The sequence below is a fragment of the Ornithorhynchus anatinus genome, chromosome 19 (assembly GCF_004115215.2).
Source record: "Ornithorhynchus anatinus isolate Pmale09 chromosome 19, mOrnAna1.pri.v4, whole genome shotgun sequence".
NCBI lineage: Eukaryota > Metazoa > Chordata > Mammalia > Monotremata > Ornithorhynchidae > Ornithorhynchus > Ornithorhynchus anatinus.
In genome coordinates this window covers 25,861,823-25,881,179 of record NC_041746.1, presented here as the reverse complement: position 1 = coordinate 25,881,179, position 19,357 = coordinate 25,861,823, and the positions used below count along the sequence as shown (strand labels likewise).

At 41.2% G+C, this 19,357-nt stretch overlaps 1 protein-coding gene across 13 annotated transcripts in view; it reads left to right on the top strand.

Moving 5' to 3' along the window:
* The window catches only part of SNAP91 (synaptosome associated protein 91), an 85,279-nt gene that overhangs the window by 17,403 nt on the left and 48,519 nt on the right, over nt 1–19,357 (top strand). For all 13 annotated transcript variants that reach the window (XM_029047447.2, XM_029047452.1, XM_039914796.1 and 10 more), the window contains exons 3-8: nt 9,488–9,630; nt 11,204–11,279; nt 13,362–13,464; nt 15,243–15,336; nt 16,587–16,698; nt 18,621–18,727. In XM_029047447.2, the coding sequence (XP_028903280.1) occupies nt 9,488–9,630; nt 11,204–11,279; nt 13,362–13,464; nt 15,243–15,336; nt 16,587–16,698; nt 18,621–18,727 (635 nt within the window). The remainder of the gene's footprint in view (nt 1–9,487; nt 9,631–11,203; nt 11,280–13,361; nt 13,465–15,242; nt 15,337–16,586; nt 16,699–18,620; nt 18,728–19,357) is intronic.

Sequence of the window (19,357 nt, the reverse complement as noted above, 5' to 3'; positions counted from 1 at the left end):
TTCATTTGCAAGGTGATCACAGTTTACCTTAGTAGCAAACTTTTTTTCTTAAAATCTTTTTACTTAGAGAGGCTTGTGCTTCCTGATAAATGTGTTACCTACAAGCACTCCCAGAAAGATTTCAAATTATTCAGGATCTCTCTTAGACGCGACAGTCCCTGAATCCAAATGTCATCCCTTTTGTTTGAAAGCAGAGAAGCAGCGTGGCTTAGTGGAAAGAGCACGGGCTTGGAAGTCAGAGGTTGTGGGTTCTAATTCCTACTCCACCATTTATCAGCTGTGTGACTTTGGGCAAGTCACTTAACTTCTCTGTGCCTCAATTACCTCATCTGTAAAATGGGGATTAAGACTGTGAGCCCTACATGGGTCAACCTGATTACCTTATATCTACCCCAGAGATTAGAACAGTGCTTGGCACATAGTAAATGCTTAACAAATACCGTCATCATTATTATTATTGATGGCCTCCAACTAAATCAAATGAAAATCAAAAACCTAAGCAGAATTTATTGTAATGGATTACTTGCAAGAAATTCTGTTTCTCATTTCCACAATTAGTGCTTCTTGCCTCTGTGATTCCAAGCTTGTGTGTGTTAGGTGGGAGAGAGAAGAGTAAACATCAGAGGTTCTTTTAAATTCTGATACTGACTCAAGGTGACTTTCATTATCAGTAAAAATCTACCCTCCAGTGATGAAGCCTAAGATGCCTGACTACTTGTTTTGTCTGTCTCCCCCTTCTAGACTGTGAGCCTGTTGTTGGGTAGGGATTGTCTCTGTTGGTTGCCGAATTGTACCCTCCAAGTGCTCACTACAGTGCTCTGCACACAGTAAATGCTCAATAAATGTGACTGAATGAATGAAAATGAGATGAACTGTGGCATTCTGGACAGAGAAAACTAAAAATTGTGGATTGAGAACTTGAGAGATGGACTCTACCTTTTATTAATATTACTACTAATAATAATATAAAGGTGTTATGTGCTGAGCACTTAGGATAGGTACAATACATAAATAGACTGGACAGAATACCTGTCTCACAGGGGAGTAATAGTTTGAGGTGGGAGAACAGGTATCTTGTCCCCATTTCTACAGATGAGGAAATTGAATTGCAGAAAAGATAATTTGCCCAAGATCACGTAATGGGCAAGAGATAGAACTGGGATTGGAGCGCAGGTGTTTTTCCTGAGGACTATAAGCTCGTTGTGGGCAGGGAATGTGTCTGTCGTTATATCGTACTCTCTCAAGTGTTTAGTACAGTACTCTGCAGCCAGTAAGTCCTCATTAAATATAATTGACAGACTCTGGAGATGGGTGTATTCCCAAGTCTTGGAGAGTAGAGGGTTTCTGCCTCTTCCCTCCTGATTTCTCTCTTTCACCTGGTCTTATTCCATCCTGCTCAGAGACCAGCATTTGGGTGTACATATATGTGTATGTGTCTGTGAGATTCTCTCCAGTTTCCCTGCTGAAAGTTTGTCCTGGCTCACATCATCCCTAGATGAGGAATTTCAGAAAAATGGAAAACATGACTAACTGATTTTAACACCGTTTTAGCTGCATTGCCAATTCTAGACAAATACAGACCCACGTTTGAGTGTTGCACAATTTAAATGACTTTTAATTGACCCAAGTACAGATTCCCAATTTTACAATTGTGTTGGTTTGGCAACACTCTGCCAGTAATCTTTGAGCAGTCTTTAGAGGACTCAGTGAATTGTGAACAGTTTTCCAACCCTGAAATATTGATCAGGGGAATAAAGACCTAATTTCCTTGGCCAACTTGAGGGAAACATCTGTGAAGAATGTAGACTAGAACAGTTTTTGCTAAAGGTAACAGTAGTCTCTGGGTCATAAGTGAGAGACAGAACTCTTCACCAAGAGAGGTAGTTGGAATAAGGTAGTAAACTGCTATCATTACCCAGGTCTTTAAAGATAATTTAAACTCACAAAGTAGAGTACTGTGAAGGACTCATAAGACAGAAATGTTAGTATTTACCAATACAGGCTGATCCAAGTAAAGGAATTGACTGGTACAAATTCACACCACAGTGTTTGTGTTTTGCTTCTGTATTTGTTTTATATTCCCCACAAGTGCTTAGTACAGTGCTCTACACACAGTAAGCTCTCAAATACAATTGATGAATCCTAACTGACTTTCACTGCTCGTATTTAGTCGACTTCTAAATCCTGCTGGTTCTCTGTCCACAAGGTTGCACAGATCCATCTCAACTCCTCGACCCAACCTGCCCCTGTGAATATTGTGTTACTAAGTTGTTCCATTTCCTTCAGTCCCTGAGTCACTTTCTTCTGGCCTGGTTCCCACTTAGATCTGCTTTTCTCTCCCACATCTATGCTGCTCTCTATGCTCTCCACTTGCCTTTTATGTCCTGTCACTTCCCTTTGATCAAACTCTTTTTCTCCACTTTTAAAACATTTAAAATGTCATCTCTTCAATCTTCCTTCCTGAAGCTCACCTCCTAACTGTTCCCCACTCTTGACTTTCCCATCTCTGCTGTACTCCTGGCCTGGGACCACCTCCCACCAGATCCAGCAGATCCTGCCAGGGTACGGTTGCTATGTTGTGAACTGAAGGAGACCGAAGAAGCATGGGAGAAGAAGAAGCACACAGTGGAGTTCAACTGGAAATGATACCAGTTACTTTTCAATTGTTGGAAGACAGTGGGGGTGGCCAGGCTGGTATGTGTGAAATAAGGAACTGGTGACACTTTTCAGTAAATCAATCGTATTTGAGTGTGTATTGTGGCAGAATACTGTACTAAGCACTTGGGAGAATACAGTAAAATAGAGTTGGTAGACTCGTTCCCTGTTCACAACAAGGATTTTCAAGCAAAGGTTTGGGGAAGATCACAATAGCAAGAGCAGAACTGAAAACAGCAACAGGCATTGTAAATAGTACACTGTGGGCAGGGAATATGTCTACCAATTCTGTGGTATTGTACTCTCTCATGCTGTTGGTGCAGTGTTCTGCACACACCAAAAAAAACTCTTAACCGATTAATGAAATAATGAATTAAAGGACATTCTTTACGTGTGCACCAAATGGAAGGGATTATTTTCAGTGTGGTAACTGTTTTGATGGGGAGCTTACTATCTTTTCTGTGGGTTGCATTTAAATCCAGGCATTGCTTTTGGTGCAGTTTATATTTATTTCTTTGTGAGAGGGAAGCTCCACTTACATGGTTGGGCTGTCATCATTTATTGGTCTCTTCTGGCAGAATTTCATTCGTATTCATTATTAAACTGCAGACACTGCAGAAATAAACTCTCGAGCTATATTGCCCCACAGTTTATTTGTTAAAGAATTTTAGAAATGAAGTACAATATTTATGGCCTATAGTATTAAGAAGCAAATACAAGCAAAATGTCTATTTGACCTTCATGAAATATTTAGCACTTCAGTCATTGGCTAGGGTGACCATATAGGGAGTATTCCAGCCCTCTTGTTCTGAGGTTGATTTCATGATCAATTTTTCCCCAGAAAGTAATGATGGGGGAATGGAAGTAGAAATGTTGAGAAGCAGCGTGGCCTAGTGGAAAGAGCACAAGCCTGAGAGTCAGAAGTCCTGGATTCTCACACCGGCTTACCCAGTTGTCTGCTATGTAACCTTGGGCAAATGGCTTGTCTTCTCTGGCCGTAGGTTTTCTCATCTGTAAAATAGGGATTCAGTTCCTGTTCTTCCTACTTGGGCTGTAAGCCTCCTGTGGAACAGGGACTGAGTATGACCTGATGATCTTGAATTTATCCCGGTGCTTAGGACAGTGCTTGTATCGTAGTATAATATCAACAAATACCATTATTATTATGGTTGGCTAGCTTGTATTATATATGTCCCTACTTACTGGCTCACTATCACTTCCAAGCCCACCAATTCCTATGTTCTTAGCAATGTGCCTCTGGTAAGTTCTTAGTATTCTACCGTTCTTATTGTTAACAATGCCATGAGACATTTTCTGTAGTTTTAATGAAGCAACATTGGAGTTTGAGGAGGGGAAAGAATAAGTTCTCTCTGCTATAACTTCACTTGTTATCCACTGAGAGTTCAAATAATATAAGACCAGTTTATTGTACAGCTTTAGCTCTTCTGTAACCTTTTTTCTTTTCCATTTAATTTTGAGAAAAGTGAGACACTAAATGATGAAATAACTCAAGCTATTAAAGCACAGTTAATCATACTGAGTGCTTACTGTGTGCAGCACTGTTCTAAGCTTGTGGGAGAGTATGATATAGGAAGATTCCCTGCCTACAACAAGCTCTGAGTCTGGTGGGACTTAGCTGCCACCATTATAAGAATCATGTTGATGTCTCTCCCTGGGTAGGTTTTAAGTATAGTTTGACAAATGTTCTTTAAAAAAACATCTTGGAATTCAAAAGCTTTTTGTAGCTTTTTGCTAGAAGGTTGAGTTGATATTGACATCTTCAGGCCCCCAAAACTCTTGAAATAATGTCCTCTCACCTAGGTTCTGTTGAAGTATTTGGGTGCTGCCCAGGTGGAGCAGCATGACCTAGTGGATAGAGCATGGCCGTGGGAGTCAGAAGGTCCTGGGATTTAGACAATCATGACTCTGCCATTTGTCTGCTGTTTGACCTTGGACAAGACATTTAACTTCTCTGTGCCTCAGTTACCTCCTCTGTAAAATGGAGATTAGGGCTTAATACCATATGGGACAGAGACTGTGTTCAACCTGATTAGCTTGTGTCTATTCCAGCACTTAGCACAGGGCCCGGCACATAGTAAGTGCTTAACAAACTTTTTGTTTTTTTTTAAAAAGGGTGAACAAGGCAAGCAATGGATGCTGTTGCTCTTCTTGTTTCTCCCCCACACCAAAAAATGACACACACACACCCACCCCCCAAAAAAGTGCATCTTACACCACATACAATTGGTTAAATGCCTGAACACTTTGTGGGGTAACCCATTTTTGGGTAGGGATGTCAGGAAAAGAAAGACACATAGGAGTTTGGGTATATGTCTCTGGTTCATAGAATTATTAGTTAATCCACAGTATATTTGTTCCATATTATCTCTTGTTTTGCAGCCTTATCCCTTAGTCTGGTTAATGAGTTTTGTGAATCTTTTTTTCTCAGGAAAAAAGTCCCAGTTATATCTTATTTGCTTTTGTGGACTTACAGCAGCTATTTTTACTTCATTTTCTAGATCAGCAGCCTATTGTTGCTCTGTAAAAATGGACTCTCTTCAGAAAATTTAAATTGTAACTTTAAAAAAAATTTTTTAAATCAAAAAGGTTTAAGGTGGCAGATGTGATTGAGGTATTTGGATAAAGTATATGTAGGTATTGGAAAGAGTAACAAGATTCCAGAAAGAAGACTGATAGGTGAATTTCAGAGTGCACAAATACCAGGTGAAATATTGAGAAAAATAATCGAAGCTACAGTTGCATGGCGATAGGCTCTGAACTATAGGTTTTGTTGCAGAAAAGAAACCTTTCATTCATTCATTCATTCAATAGTATTTATTGAGCGCTTACTATGTGCAGAGCACTGTACTAAGCGCTTGGGATGAACAAGTCGGCAACAGATAGAGACAGTCCCTGCCGTTTGACGGGCTTACAGTCTAATCGGGGGAGACGGACAGACAAGAACAGTGGCACTAAACAGCGTCAAGGGGAAGAACATCTCGTAAAAACCGATGGCAACTAAATAGAATCGAGGCGATGTACAATTCATTAACAAAATAAATAGGGTAACGAAAATATATACAGTTGAGCGGACGAGTACAGTGCTGTGGGGATGGGAAGGGAGAGGTGGAGGAGCAGAGGGAAAAGGGGAAAATGAGGCTTTAGCTGCGGAGAGGTAAAGGGGGGATGGCAGAGGGAGTAGAGGGGGAAGAGGAGCTCAGTCTGGGAAGGCCTCTTGGAGGAGGTGATTTTTAAGTAAGGTTTTGAAGAGGGAAAGAGAATCAGTTTGGCGGAGGTGAGGAGGGAGGGCGTTCCAGGACCGCGGGAGGACGTGACCCAGGGGTCGACGGCGGGATAGGCGAGACCGAGGGACGGCGAGGAGGTGGGCGGCAGAGGAGCGGAGCGTGCGGGGTGGGCGGTAGAAAGAGAGAAGGGAGGAGAGGTAGGAAGGGGCAAGGTGATGGAGAGCCTTGAAGCCTAGAGTGAGGAGTTTTTGTTTGGAGCGGAGGTCGATAGGCAACCACTGGAGTTGTTTAAGAAGGGGAGTGACATGCCCAGATCATTTCTGCAGGAAGATGAGCCGGGCAGCGGAGTGAAGAATAGACCGGAGTGGGGCGAGAGAGGAGGAAGGGAGGTCAGAGAGAAGGCTGACACAATAGTCTAGCCGGGATATAACGAGAGCCCGCAATAGTAAGGTAGCCGTTTGGGTGGAGAGGAAAGGGCGGATCTTGGCGATATTGTAGAGGTGAAACCGGCAGGTCTTGGTAACGGATAGGATGTGTGGGGTGAACGAGAGGGACGAGTCAAGGATGACACCGAGATTGCGGGCCTGCGGGACGGGAAGGATGGTCGTGCCATCCACGGTGACGGAGAAGTCTGGGAGCGGACCGGGCTTGGGAGGGAAGATGAGGAGCTCAGTCTTGCTCATGTTGAGTTTTAGGTGGCGGGCCGACATCCAGGCCTCAGATCCTTGATGGTTAATTGTACTTCAGATTACTGGACCCAATCAATGATATTGATTGATTATTTACTGTTGCAGAGCACTCTCTTAAGAGCTTAGAGTAGACATGATCTCTCCTTGGCCCATTACTGTTAGCAGGCCAAAAGGCCAACAAAATGTTGCACGTCACCAAGGAGAAAGACAAAAACAAAAAGCGTAGATAATTCCACTATGTAAAACCTCAATGTTCTCACTCTTGGCTTAATGCATGCTGTTCTGGTCCCTGCATTTCAGGAAGAGTTTTTTTTTTTTTAATAGAGTTGGAGGAGTAATCAAGGTAATCAGTGGGATAAGGAAGCTTCTGTAGGAGGGTAGATAGAAAAGATTAGGTCTCTAATCTGGAATGGTAAGGGCTAATAGGGAACCTGATTGATGTCTAGAAAATCATAAAAGGTGTGGACTGATGGATCATGGCATTATTGTTCACTGAATCTCACAACACCGAGATGAGGGGGCAGCCACTGAAGTTTGGCAGTAGGTTGAAAACAAAAGTGAACGCTTCTCTGCACAGCAGGTGGTGAGCGTGTGGAATTCATTAACACAGGAAGTTGTGTAGGCAGAAAATATCAACATGATCAAGGGAGGTTGGGATAGATGTGCAGATAAACAGTCTTTAAGGAGTTATGGACAAGTGCTTTGGAAACCATTTTTTAAAAACACTATGCAAAGTGTTGTCACTGGAGGGGAAGTCAAGGAGGGCAAACATCACCCAGGTCCTCCAAGCATCCTGAAAGCACCGTTGGAGATCAAGACCCGGGCTGGATGGATTGTAGATCTAATCCAATAATGACATCCAGGATCTTCTTAACAGTGACTGTGGTCTGGTGTGAACACGTTATAAATTTCTAGAAGGAGTCACTTGAAAGATGAAGCCCCCCAAATGATGGTGTGATATTTGGATTTTGTATATACTTTCAGTGCCTAGACCAGTTTTATTAGCAATGTGGGTGAGTTTTGTAATATCTAGCGCAAGGCCAAATGCAAACCAAATCTGGGTGAATGCTCTGGGCATTGGGTTTCTTTTGTTTTTGAGAGGGATGTATCTGAGGTTACCTGCCTATGACTTACTCCTGACCGACACGACAAAATAATCTTGTCACTCTGGCTTCAAGTAGGGTAGGAATGCCATAGGACCTCTCACTCCACCCCAGAAGAAATAGATCTCCTGATATCTCACCATCACTTGACTAGTGCGAGTTGCCTCCACCCTCCTGCTTCTTTTGATACTGATTTTGCTGGCTGGCCCTCCTTTAAAAGATGCTCAGGGAAAGAGATAACAAGCTCAAATTGTGGTTAGTGAGATTTACTCTGGTTTGGTGGGGGATGAGATAACTAATATTTAAAAGGAGATTTTTGAACTAACTGTTGATTTTTAACTATCTTTGCTCTGCCTGTCCTCCCTTCCATAGATGATGTCAAGTTGTGTGTGTTTATATGCACGTATGCTCAAACTGAAGAGTCAAGAAATTCAGCTCTATGGAGTTGTCAAAACAAAGGCAATGTAAATTCACACAGTTAATTTAGAATACTGTTTTTATATATCATAATTTAAAGATTGATGTGTTGCCTATTTAGAAGCAAGCAAAACACAAGCACCATCACTTCCAATCAATAAGGAAAAACTTGGTGAAAAAATTCTGAATGACAGAAAGAAAGAAATTTGAGCTGTAGGGAGAAGGCTTTTCGGGCAACGGGCACAGCATGGCAGAGTTGAAGGTTGGGCATGAGATATTAAGGGCAAGGGATTGGAGACTGAACATACCTGTGTGAGTGGTTAGCTGAAAGGTGTTTTGCTGAAAGGTCTTGGAAAGGAAGTGTGTCAATGAGCCACTTTTTGGGGACTCCCACAGTCATTTGCTGCAGGCGGGTGGACACCCAAGATCCAGCATTAGCATGCTGGAAACCTGGCCTTTACCAAACCTGCTGCTTTTGCGAGGGTTATGAAGCCTTCAGATATTTCAGACATCATTATCACAAGAATTTAAGCCCTTCCTCCTCTCCATCCCCTCCCCAATCATGACGCTGGGTTGGTCACTCCATCAAACAAGGTAAAAGACAATTAATCAATTAATTATTGAGTGCTTACCAGGTGGATAGCACTGTACTAAGCTCTTAAGGAATACAATACCACAAATGCTTTCCATGCCCATGAGGAGCTTACAGTTTAGAGAAACCTGGCTCTTGCTTTTTGGAATTTAAAACCATGCAGAAGAGCATTTCAAAACAGAGGAGTGCACAAAGAACTGCTGCTGCCCATACACTAGGCAAAGTGTTTGAGGAAGTACTTTTCTGGAGGTGAATATATTGTGCCCCCCAGTCCCTATAGGAAAGCCAAAGCTTTAGCTTCAAGGGGTAGAAGCTGCATGGCCTAGTGGATAGAGCACGGACCTGGGAATCAGAATGACTTTGCTTCTAATCCTGACTCTACCACTTGTCTGCTGTGTGATCTTGGGCAAGTCGCTTACCTCCTCTGTGCTTCAGTTTCCTCCTCTGTAAAATGGGGATGAGACTCTGAGCCCCATGTGGGACGGGGACTGACACCAACCTGATTAGCTTGTATCTACCCAGCTCTTATTATGGTGCCTGGCACATAATAATTGCTTAACAAATGCCCTAAAAGAAGTATATATTTGCCACTGATGCACAAAGTAGAAACGGTAAGCATATTTAAAGATGCATACTACTGGATCCACCTCAACATTTCCAGGAATGCTATTATTAGCATGTCTACCAGATTTCTGATTAGCCACTTATTTGAAACAATGCGCAATTAGATCTGTTAGTCATCAAAGGTTTGTAAACATCATTGACCATTTGTTTTCATTTTCATAGATTTGATCCAGGCCACCAATGAGACAAATGTTAATATCCCTCAGATGGCTGACACACTGTTTGAAAGAGCAACGAACAGTAGCTGGGTGGTGGTTTTCAAAGCTTTAGTAACAACACATCATCTAATGGTCCATGGCAATGAGGTAAGAGCATAATTTAAGAAGTCTAGGTTTTTGCACAGCTTGAAGTATTCGGCTAATAATATGGGGCAGATAGGGGAGGAAAGGAATAATTAGTGGTGATGCTAGTTTTAATTTCCACCTCTCAGATGGGCTGCCCACCTTGTTCAGGGAATGTGGGGTTAAAGATGAGTGTTTGCCTTCTTTCTTGCTGCCCTTCATGTTCCCTGGAAGGGTTTTCCTCAGGTGTTCATTTGCATGTAAGAAAGTGGAAATCAAGTCTCTTCCTTTCTGCCTTCTTTCCTGTCCTTTGTTTTAGAAACTGTTGTAGTTCTTTTTCATTGCTACCTTCTGTCTGTAGGATTTCTCCTGTTCTGCTTTCCCAGAGCCTTCTCTCTTTCTTCCTTCCCCTCTAAATGATATCTATCTCTTCTCACAACTTTCTCAGCAATTACCCATTTTCTTTTTTAAGGTGTCTCAATCAAGTAGGGGATGTTTTAACCTAAAGGAAGCCCTGTAGTCAGAATTTTGCCAGCTGTTTCTTTACACCTAATTTCCTATCCTGCCTGCACTGACCTCAATAGTGTCCACAGGTTTCTTCCTGGAAAGCGTGAACAATGAATAACCTATGCAGGGGGCAGAGACCAAAGTCAGTAGGGAGCCTGTTATCAGAGAATAGGTAAAGCAGAGAATTGATGTTTCTTTATGAATGTAAATAGCCCAAGCAAGATCACAAGAAGTAGAACAATAATGGGGCAAAAGTCATTTGAGACAGGATCAACATTGTTATCACAGAGATGCTCAGAGTAAATTTAACTGAGCTTCGAATAAATGAACCAGGAGTTTTAATGGAAGAGGGTATATATGTGTGTAGGGATGGGAGGGTGTAGGGGCATGGTGACTCAACTGGGGCTGAAGTACAGCAGACCTGCCTGAAATCTAAAACTGAAAAAAAGCTACCAGTGAGGACCAGCGGAATAATCTGGGCCATATACCCTTCACTGATCATTTCTTGGGTGCTTACCATGCTTAGATCGGTGTGGTCACTGCTCTGGAGATGGAAGCACCGTTAGGGCAATAGAGAGGTGAGAAGGTACATGTAGCTTGAAATATTTTCCTTTGTTTTGGCTTTATTTCTTAATAGGAGATGAAGTCAAAATAAAGAGAAACAGTTGTTTAATATGTCTATACATATTTGGATTTGGAAAACTGGAAGGTTGAAACCCTTCATGTATAAACATATCCTGAATTTTTAAATGACATTAACAGGAAAGAAGTGAAAAGATTATATAGGTGAATAGAGGTAAGATTACCTGTTCAGCTAATCTTATTTAGAATTAATTGAATCTCTAATTGTATATTGAAATAATGAATCAGAATGTTGCGAAAACCATTCCTATACAAATGTATGTGATCAGTGAGTATCATGCAAATTAGCTCTTAAAGTGAATCAGATAGGTGCCCCTTATGCATAAGAATAACCTGAATTAGAACTTCAGTAATAAAATTTTCATAAGTATTGGAGAGAATATGTTCACAAATGTGATTTAACCTCAGGATGATGATTAATTTGGGAACAATGTATTCTTTTTTTCAGAGATTTATTCAGTATTTGGCTTCTAGAAATACGTTATTCAATCTCAGCAATTTTTTGGATAAAAGTGGATCCCACGGTAAGACTGATCACATTTGAGTATATTGATTGAATAGTGTAATAAATATGGTAACATTAAAAACTGGACCCCTGTGCTTAGTAATAATAAAGTTATTATAGTTGATGAGAATAGTATTGGTAAGAGTACTCCACACCTGGCAAATAGATCGTCTGTGCTTTAATCTTCAAATGTGATTTCCATAACAAATTTCTTGACATTGTCCAGAAATTGTTTTCGAAAAGTCCTAGACACACTAAGAAGAATAGTTCTGGTGAAAAGGTGTCTTCCTGCTTGTTTTGTTCTTAATTTGGGGTTTTGAAAAGTTGAATCTTTCAGTATTTTTAGAGAAAAATTGGAAAAGTTAAATGCCATTCACAGTTGCAAAACAGAGCATCTGTTTCAGTCCTACTGATTACTTTCAGACCTAGATCTGCCTCCTTCAAACTCTTGAAACTATCTTCACCTCAGTTTGAAGTCAGGTCAGTTTAGCAGTGTAGGATTCTTAATGGTGACTCCCTGGAGCATTTTTTGAGTAATAATGGTTCTTTGGGTGGCCCACAAAAGATATATATTTTATCACCTCTTGGAATTTAAAGTGCCCAGGAGATAAAGGAATCCCATGGAAGGTAGGCATCTTGAATTTCTCTAATGTGCATGTTGAATGTAATTTTATGTAATGCCCTCACTTGTTCTCCTGGTAATCTTTTTATTTGTCTTCACTCACCCTGTTTTCTCCCCACCCACCTTCTGACTTTCACATCTTTATCTTTACACTTTCTGTGCTCCACTTTCTACACACATACTCACACATCACCACATCCTCTTATTCCAAACCTAAACTTCATGTTGTCACGGTTCCCCTGGGCTCCTTGCCACCCCTTCCAGCCTGGTTTGAGGATGGCTAGGAGTAGCATGGCCATAGTCAAGTTGCAAGTAGTAGTGAGGAGAGCTTTTAGGATTGTAGAGCTCAGGAATAGCCAGGAAGAAAAGACCAGATGTAAGAGAATCCTGGAGATGGAGATTTAAAAGACCTGTAGGGAGAGTGGGTGTGCAGGAAGACAGGGAAGGAATAAGAAAAAGAAAGTAAATCAAAGGCTTATCTGGGTGACAGGTTGGGGCATCACTCAGTCCAGCCTGCATGTGAAAAGAATTGACTCATTTCTGATGCTCATCTAACAAAGGTAGTCTTGTATAATTAAAAGGTAATCTCTCTCCTTGTACATTTACCCACCCCTCCCCCCTTGGTATTTTACACAAGTGAAGAAAAAGTTTACATTTATTTTCAATTCTTTATCTCGTTTGGAATGTGGCCGCAGTGATTTCAATCACAAACCTGTAACAGTTTTCAAGTAAGAATCTTCAAGAGATCTTGATCAGAAACGGCAGATTCAAGTTTCCTAAAGTGAAAGATTGATGGTGTCCCCTGGGGTCCCAAGATGAAGCTGATAAGGTCCATTTTCAGGGTGTATAAATATGGCTCATCTGGCATATGCTAAAGCTTGCTGCTTTCCTGTACTGAATAAGCCATGTAATACTTTTCCTGAAGGAAAAAAAAAGGTTGGGGGCGAGAAGAGCCCTAATATTAACAGTACTAAGTGCTTACTATGTGCAGAGCATTGTACTAAGTGGTGGGAGAGAATATACAGGTGGGAATTACACATGGTCCCTGTCCTCCAAGAGGTCACAACTTAAAAGTCAAAGTTCCACAATTCTTGGTGATATTTTAATGATGGATTTGTGTAATCATACTCTTCAGTTCACTGCTGTCTCATTGTTCAAATCTGTGAAGATGCATCAGTGGTATATGGTGAGCACTTACTGTATGCAGAGCAGTGAACTAAGTTCTTGGGAGAGTGCAATTTAACAGATGGTAGACACATTCCCAGCTCACAGTCTAGACGACTAAAGATGGGTCGCTTCCAAATGTAAAAATTCTTTTGGAATTCATTTTACATTGTTTTCTGGAAACCTTAATATAGTAATTTAATAAGGCCAACCCCATCTATTGGTATGTAATTTTTGAACTTAAGGAAACACTTGGTTAAATCAAATTCCATTTCAAGGGTGTGTTTTAAATATTTGGATTTTTGTCATCTTCAGGTTATGATATGTCTACCTTTATAAGGCGCTACAGTAGATACCTAAATGAAAAGGCTTTCTCATACAGGCAAATGGCATTTGACTTTGCAAGAGTAAAGAAGGGGTATGTGTTTTACTTTCTAACTTTTATTTGAACTTTTCAAAAGTGAAGCATTTTTGAGTTTTGGTAATTTTCGTCAGTTTAGGGAATAAGGGAACTATATGTGGTTTTTTAATGGTACTTAAGTGTTTACTATATGCCAGGCACTGTACTAACCACTGGGGTAGTTAGAAGACAATCAGTTTGGACACAGTCTCTGTCCCACATGGGACCCACAGTCTTAAGTAGGAGGGAGGAGGATTTAATCCCCATTTAACAGATGAGGTAACAGAGGCCCAGAGAATTTCAGTGATTTACCCAAGGTCCCACAGCAGGCAAGTGGCGGAGCCAGGATTAGAACCCAGATCTTTGGGCCCATGTTCTTTTCACTAGGCTATGCTGCTTCCCAGCAGCAATGGTGTTAATGGCTCTCAGGAACTCCTGCCCATGCCTCTGGAGTGGGGTAGTGGAAGTCAGTCAATTGTGTGCAGAGCACTGTACTAAGCACTTGGGAGAATACAATATAACAGTAAACAGACACAGTCCCTGCCCACAATGATCTTAAAATCTAGAGGGGCAGACAGGTATTAATGTAAATTCTAGATAGGGGCGTAAGTCCTGTGGGGCTGGGATGGGGGATGAATAAAGGGAGCAAGTCAGGATGAGGCAGAAGGGAGTGGGAAAAGAGGAAAGAAGGGCTTAGAGAAGGCCTCTTGGTGGAGATGTGCTGTCAGTAAGGCTTTGAAGTCGGGGAGAGTAATCCTTTCAGATGTGAGGAGGGAGGGCATTTCAGGCCAGAGGCAGGAAGTAGGCGAATGGTCGGTGCTGAGACAGATGAGATTGAGGTGCAGTGAGAAGGTTAGCATTAGGTTCTAGGAGGCTTGAGACAAGAGCTGGACCCAAAGAGCTTCAGGGAAGAGTAGTGGAGGGGTTGGGGGTGGGGAGAACCAGGCTTCTCCAGCTTCCCACCGCCAGGCCTCTTCCTGACCTTGCAAGGAGTTTGGGGAGAAGCCAGCAAAGCTAGACTCTCCACTCCTGGACATTCCCAGACCTTCGTGTCACCGATTCCTTACTTTACACTGCTGCTTTTTGTGCTGTATTAAAAATACATGACAACCAGCTCTCTTCTACTGTCAAATTCGTTTCCAGTTGCACAAGTTCTACCTTTTTGCTAGAAAACACTCCCGGTGTCGGAGAAGAGACACCTGGACAAGTTGGATCCATAAAGTACATTTATATTATTCTCTCCCTCGGTCTCCCAGCCAGACTTAGGCTGGGAAGTCAATACTTCTGGCATCTCTTTTTTGCAAAAGAATAAGATACTGAAGTCTCCCTACACTGTTGTTAGTGTTACTTCAAGAAAGTGTGACTGATCAGTGAGTCAGTCATATTTGAGGGCTTATTGTGTGCAGAGCACTGTACTAAATGCTTGGAAGAGTGCAGTGTAGCAATATAATGGATACATTCCCTGCCCACATTTCTTTCACTGGGATAAATTGCTCCTAATTTTTCTTTGGCTTTATAAATAGAAGGGGAGATTATAGCAATACTTTTTGACACATTAGCACTGAACTAATAGAAAAAAGATCCTGACTGAACTTAAGCAAGGGTGACGGATTAATCATTTAACCTTTTGGCGATTTAGCTTCCCCCTGTTTTGAATGATTGCACTAATTCTCACCGAATCTGAACTTCAGAGAAGTAGGGAAATGAGAAAGGTGATCCTTAGGAATCCTTAGGAAGCCTACTTTGGGCAAATTTTGCTACTTTTGCTTGCTAACATGCTACTTTTTCTATTATAGGGCTGATGGTGTAATGAGGACGATGGCTCCTGAAAAACTGCTGAAGAGTATGCCTATATTGCAGGGACAGATAGATGCACTGCTTGAGTTTGATGTATGTAATAGCTTTCTTAAATAATACAGTTTAAAGACTGTTTCTGTGCATAAAATCTGTACTGATGCTTAAGAACAATACTTGTGAATTTGAGTGTGGGAAACTAGGTTACCATTATTGTGAAACTGAGTTAGAGTCTTATTTTGCCTCTCAATTTATTAAGCCTTCTCAACGCATTTCTTTGCAAGAATTTTCTTTGGAATTAGTTTGGGAGTCTGATGAAATTTTTAAAATTCTTGCCCTGCACACGCTGACTTGAAATTTGACGGTCAAACTGTTTTTGATTTTAAAATTAATGTAAACCACCTCATTAGGAAATTGTACAAGAAGAGCCTTTTAAAGTGTGCCATATTGAAAGTGCATTTGCTGTAATTTGAAGAATAACATTAACTGTGGTTATTTCACTCTTGGTTTCTAGTACGTGAGAAACATACCAAAGAGTGCATGTTACTTTAGCATGTCATTGATACGATGGTATCTCCGAGCAGACAGTGGACAAGCCTCGGCTCTGAAACTTCAGGAATTGATTAAAGCGCTAGTGGTTTTTCCTCAAGGCCCTTCATGTGACTGGGAGAGTCTTGTCTCTGCCAGTCATATTCCCACGGGGGCATGGAGGGCAACAAGCAAGTGGACATGGAGGGTACAGCATTTTGCCAAGGTCACACAGAGGGTTTGGAAGCATAGGATCCACTTAGCCATGACCACTGCATAATTCCAAGGCCAGGCCCTACCCCTCAGTCCAGCAGCTGGTTGCTCAGCCACTGGGATCTTTGCTGCCTCTTTTTTTTTTTTTAGGATTTCAACTGTTTTTTCAAGGTTATTCTTTGGTCCCCAAGTGCTCCGCACTGATAGTTAGTCACAGCAGGTAAGTTTCACACTTGCAAAGCCTGGACTACAACACAGGTCTCCTGTTGCCCAGAGCCATGCTGTCGCCACCGGACAACAGTACAATCCAGCTGTGGTGTTTATTAAGCTCTTAATGTGTGCAGAGAACTGTACTAAGTGCTTGGCAGACACAAGGAATTGGAGCAACCACTGTTCTATTTTACAAGCTGTCTTCCATTCCTTTAAAATAAAGGCACTCAAACGAAGATGAAAAATGACCAGGGCTATTGAAATCTTTGACATTAGGTATTTTTAGTATTCAGTTCTCTGGGACAGCCTGGCAATATCACATGATTTGTCTTTTACTTTCTTAGATAACCTTACATTGCATTAAAATGCTGACTTTGAATTGTATTTTCCTCTAGGTTCACCCAAATGAACTGACAAATGGTGTCATAAATGCTGCATTTATGCTTCTTTTCAAAGATCTTATCAAGCTTTTTGCTTGCTACAATGATGGAGTTATAAACTTACTAGGTATGTAAAATGAAAAAAATGTCTGCTTGCCTACATAGTTTTCAATAAACATGGCCTTGATAGTTAAAATCTAAATCTTGAATCCCTTCAAGTGACAGTTAAGCAAGTAGGTAGCAGGGCATATGCTTATCTGCTTGACCTGTGTGACAATCTTACAGTAGTGTGGGTTAAGATGTGACCATTTTTTTACAGCCCTAACCAATAAGCCTCTTCCCCTGCTGATAGCAGAGTTGGGGAAAGCCAAACTAGAAAGATCCTCGGCCTGGCAAACCCCTGTTCAATCCAGGGTTTCCAATTTGGAACAGTCCTGCATATGTTAGCACCATTGTTAATGAGCAGTCACCAGAAGACAAGTATGACCTATAATGAGGACTTTGTTATAGTAAATGAAAGCTTATAGTAATACTGAGTGCTTACTGTGTGCCAAACACTGTGCTACATGCTTGGGAGAGTACAATAGAGTTGGTAGACATGATCCCTTCCCACAAGGAAATTGATGGCTCAATGATTGCCATTTGGTTCAGGTGAGCACTTGCTCTATCAGAATTGTTTATAAATTCTAATATGAAGACTTCTCATGTAAGAGGCATCGTGGCCTAAGGGACAGAGCACGGGCCTGGGAGTCAGAAGGACGTGGCTTCCAATTCCAGCTCAGCCTTTTGTCTGCTGTTTGACCTAGGACAAGTTACTTAACTTTTCTCTGTTTTCTCATCTGTAAAATGGGGATTAATACTGTGAGCCCCATGTGGGATGATGTTGGTATTTGTTAAGCGCTTACTATGTGCCGAGCACTGTTCTAAGCGCTGGGGTAGACATAGGGGAATCAGGTTGTCCCTAGTGGGGCTCACAGTCTTAATCCCCATTTTACAGATGAGGGAACTGAGGCACAGAGAAATTAAGTGACTTGCCCACAGTCACACAGCCGACAAGTGGCAGAGCTGGGATTCGAACTCATGAGCCCTGACTCCAAAGCCCGTGCTCTTTCCACTGAGCCACGCTGCTTCTCACTGAGCGTGTCCAGCCTGATTAGCTTGTATCTACCCCAGCACTTAATACAGTGCCTGGCTCATAATAAGCACTTAACAAATACCATAAAGTCTTAGCATATAGCTCTATTACTTCTCCCTCAGATAAAACATTAATTGCACACACTACTCCTTCTCTGCAAGTCTCATATGTCCTCTCAGGTTCCTTTCTTTCTGGAAACAATTGTTCTCTAAGGACAAAAGAGAGCAGGCTGAATAGATGTTGGATGATTTTGAAGATTATGAGAAATGGATAACTTTTCCTGGGGGAGATTCCACAGTCTGTTTCTCCAAAGATTCAAAGAAGCATTACTAGATAACCTTTCTTGTGATCCTGTTGGTTTAAAGCCATAGAAATGGTAGTGATAATGAATGGGAAATAGAGTTTGCATACAAAAGTGGCCTGAACAGTTCAGATCACTTTAGCCTCAAAAAACAAGTGTTCAGGGGAGATGTGATTCAAAATTCCCAAAATTGTCAAGGATGTGGATAGGACAAGTGTAGAATGGATGTTCATTAAATTTTACACCACCACTAGGGCTAAGGGGCACCCATTGAAGTTGGAGGTTGCCAACTGATGGAAACACTTCTCTACACAACAGGTGGTAAATAAATGAAATTCATTATCCCACTGAAACTGTGTAGTCCATAATGAGTTATTTAAAGGGAAGAGTTAAGGATGTTAGATTGTGCATCCATAATCATGAGTGTGTGTTTGAAGGAGGGCAATAATTACATTATTTTTCCAAGCGCCTTTTGTGCCAATCCTGGGAGACTGAGCTAAATGGGCCATCAGCATTATCCAGGGTGGGATTGCTTATTTTTCTTATGCTCTTAGGATGAAATTGAAATTAATATTCTGTGAAACTCAAAAAGCGTATCTTTTACCTATTTCAGAAAAGTTTTTTGAAATGAAGAAGGGGCAATGTAAAGATGCTCTAGAAATTTACAAACGATTTCTAACTAGAATGACCAGAGTGTCTGAATTCCTTAAAGTGGCAGAAGTAAGTAATGTTAAGCTTTGGAATAGCAATATAAAATTATTTTAGTTGCATACCTCTGGATATATATAGAGAGAGATAGATGGTGGCCCATCTAATGTTCTGTTCAAATGTAGAAGACAAGTCAGTTATCTTTCCCTATAATATTTCTCCCACTAATGCAGGTGGACTTTGTTTTGGAAGTTTGGATTCACTTCCTCTGTTTTTCCTGTGCATTCTTTTTATATACACGTTAATAGAGAATGCAAACTATACCTTAGGGTGAGAATGCCAACTGGGAGAAAGAAAGGAGGTCTCATTGTGTTTTTACACTGGTGGTGGCCATAATCTTAAAATCATCAAGACTACTGAAAATGTTTTGGTTTTATTATGATCTTAATGCTAGTTACTGCAAGCTGAATTTTGGGTTTGGAAAATGATTACATCTTTCCCTTCTGAAGCATAATCATCTAATGTGCATTACCCATTTTATCTTTCTTAGGAAGCTTAGAATATGTCCTTCCTAGAGCCTGAATGTACTAAAGAGACAAACACTTAATTATTCCCTTGCACTTAAATCCAAGAGCTTTCCCTCAATCCCACCAGTTGTCCTTTGTTCATTATTCCAGTGCATGATTAAACATGTGGCATTCA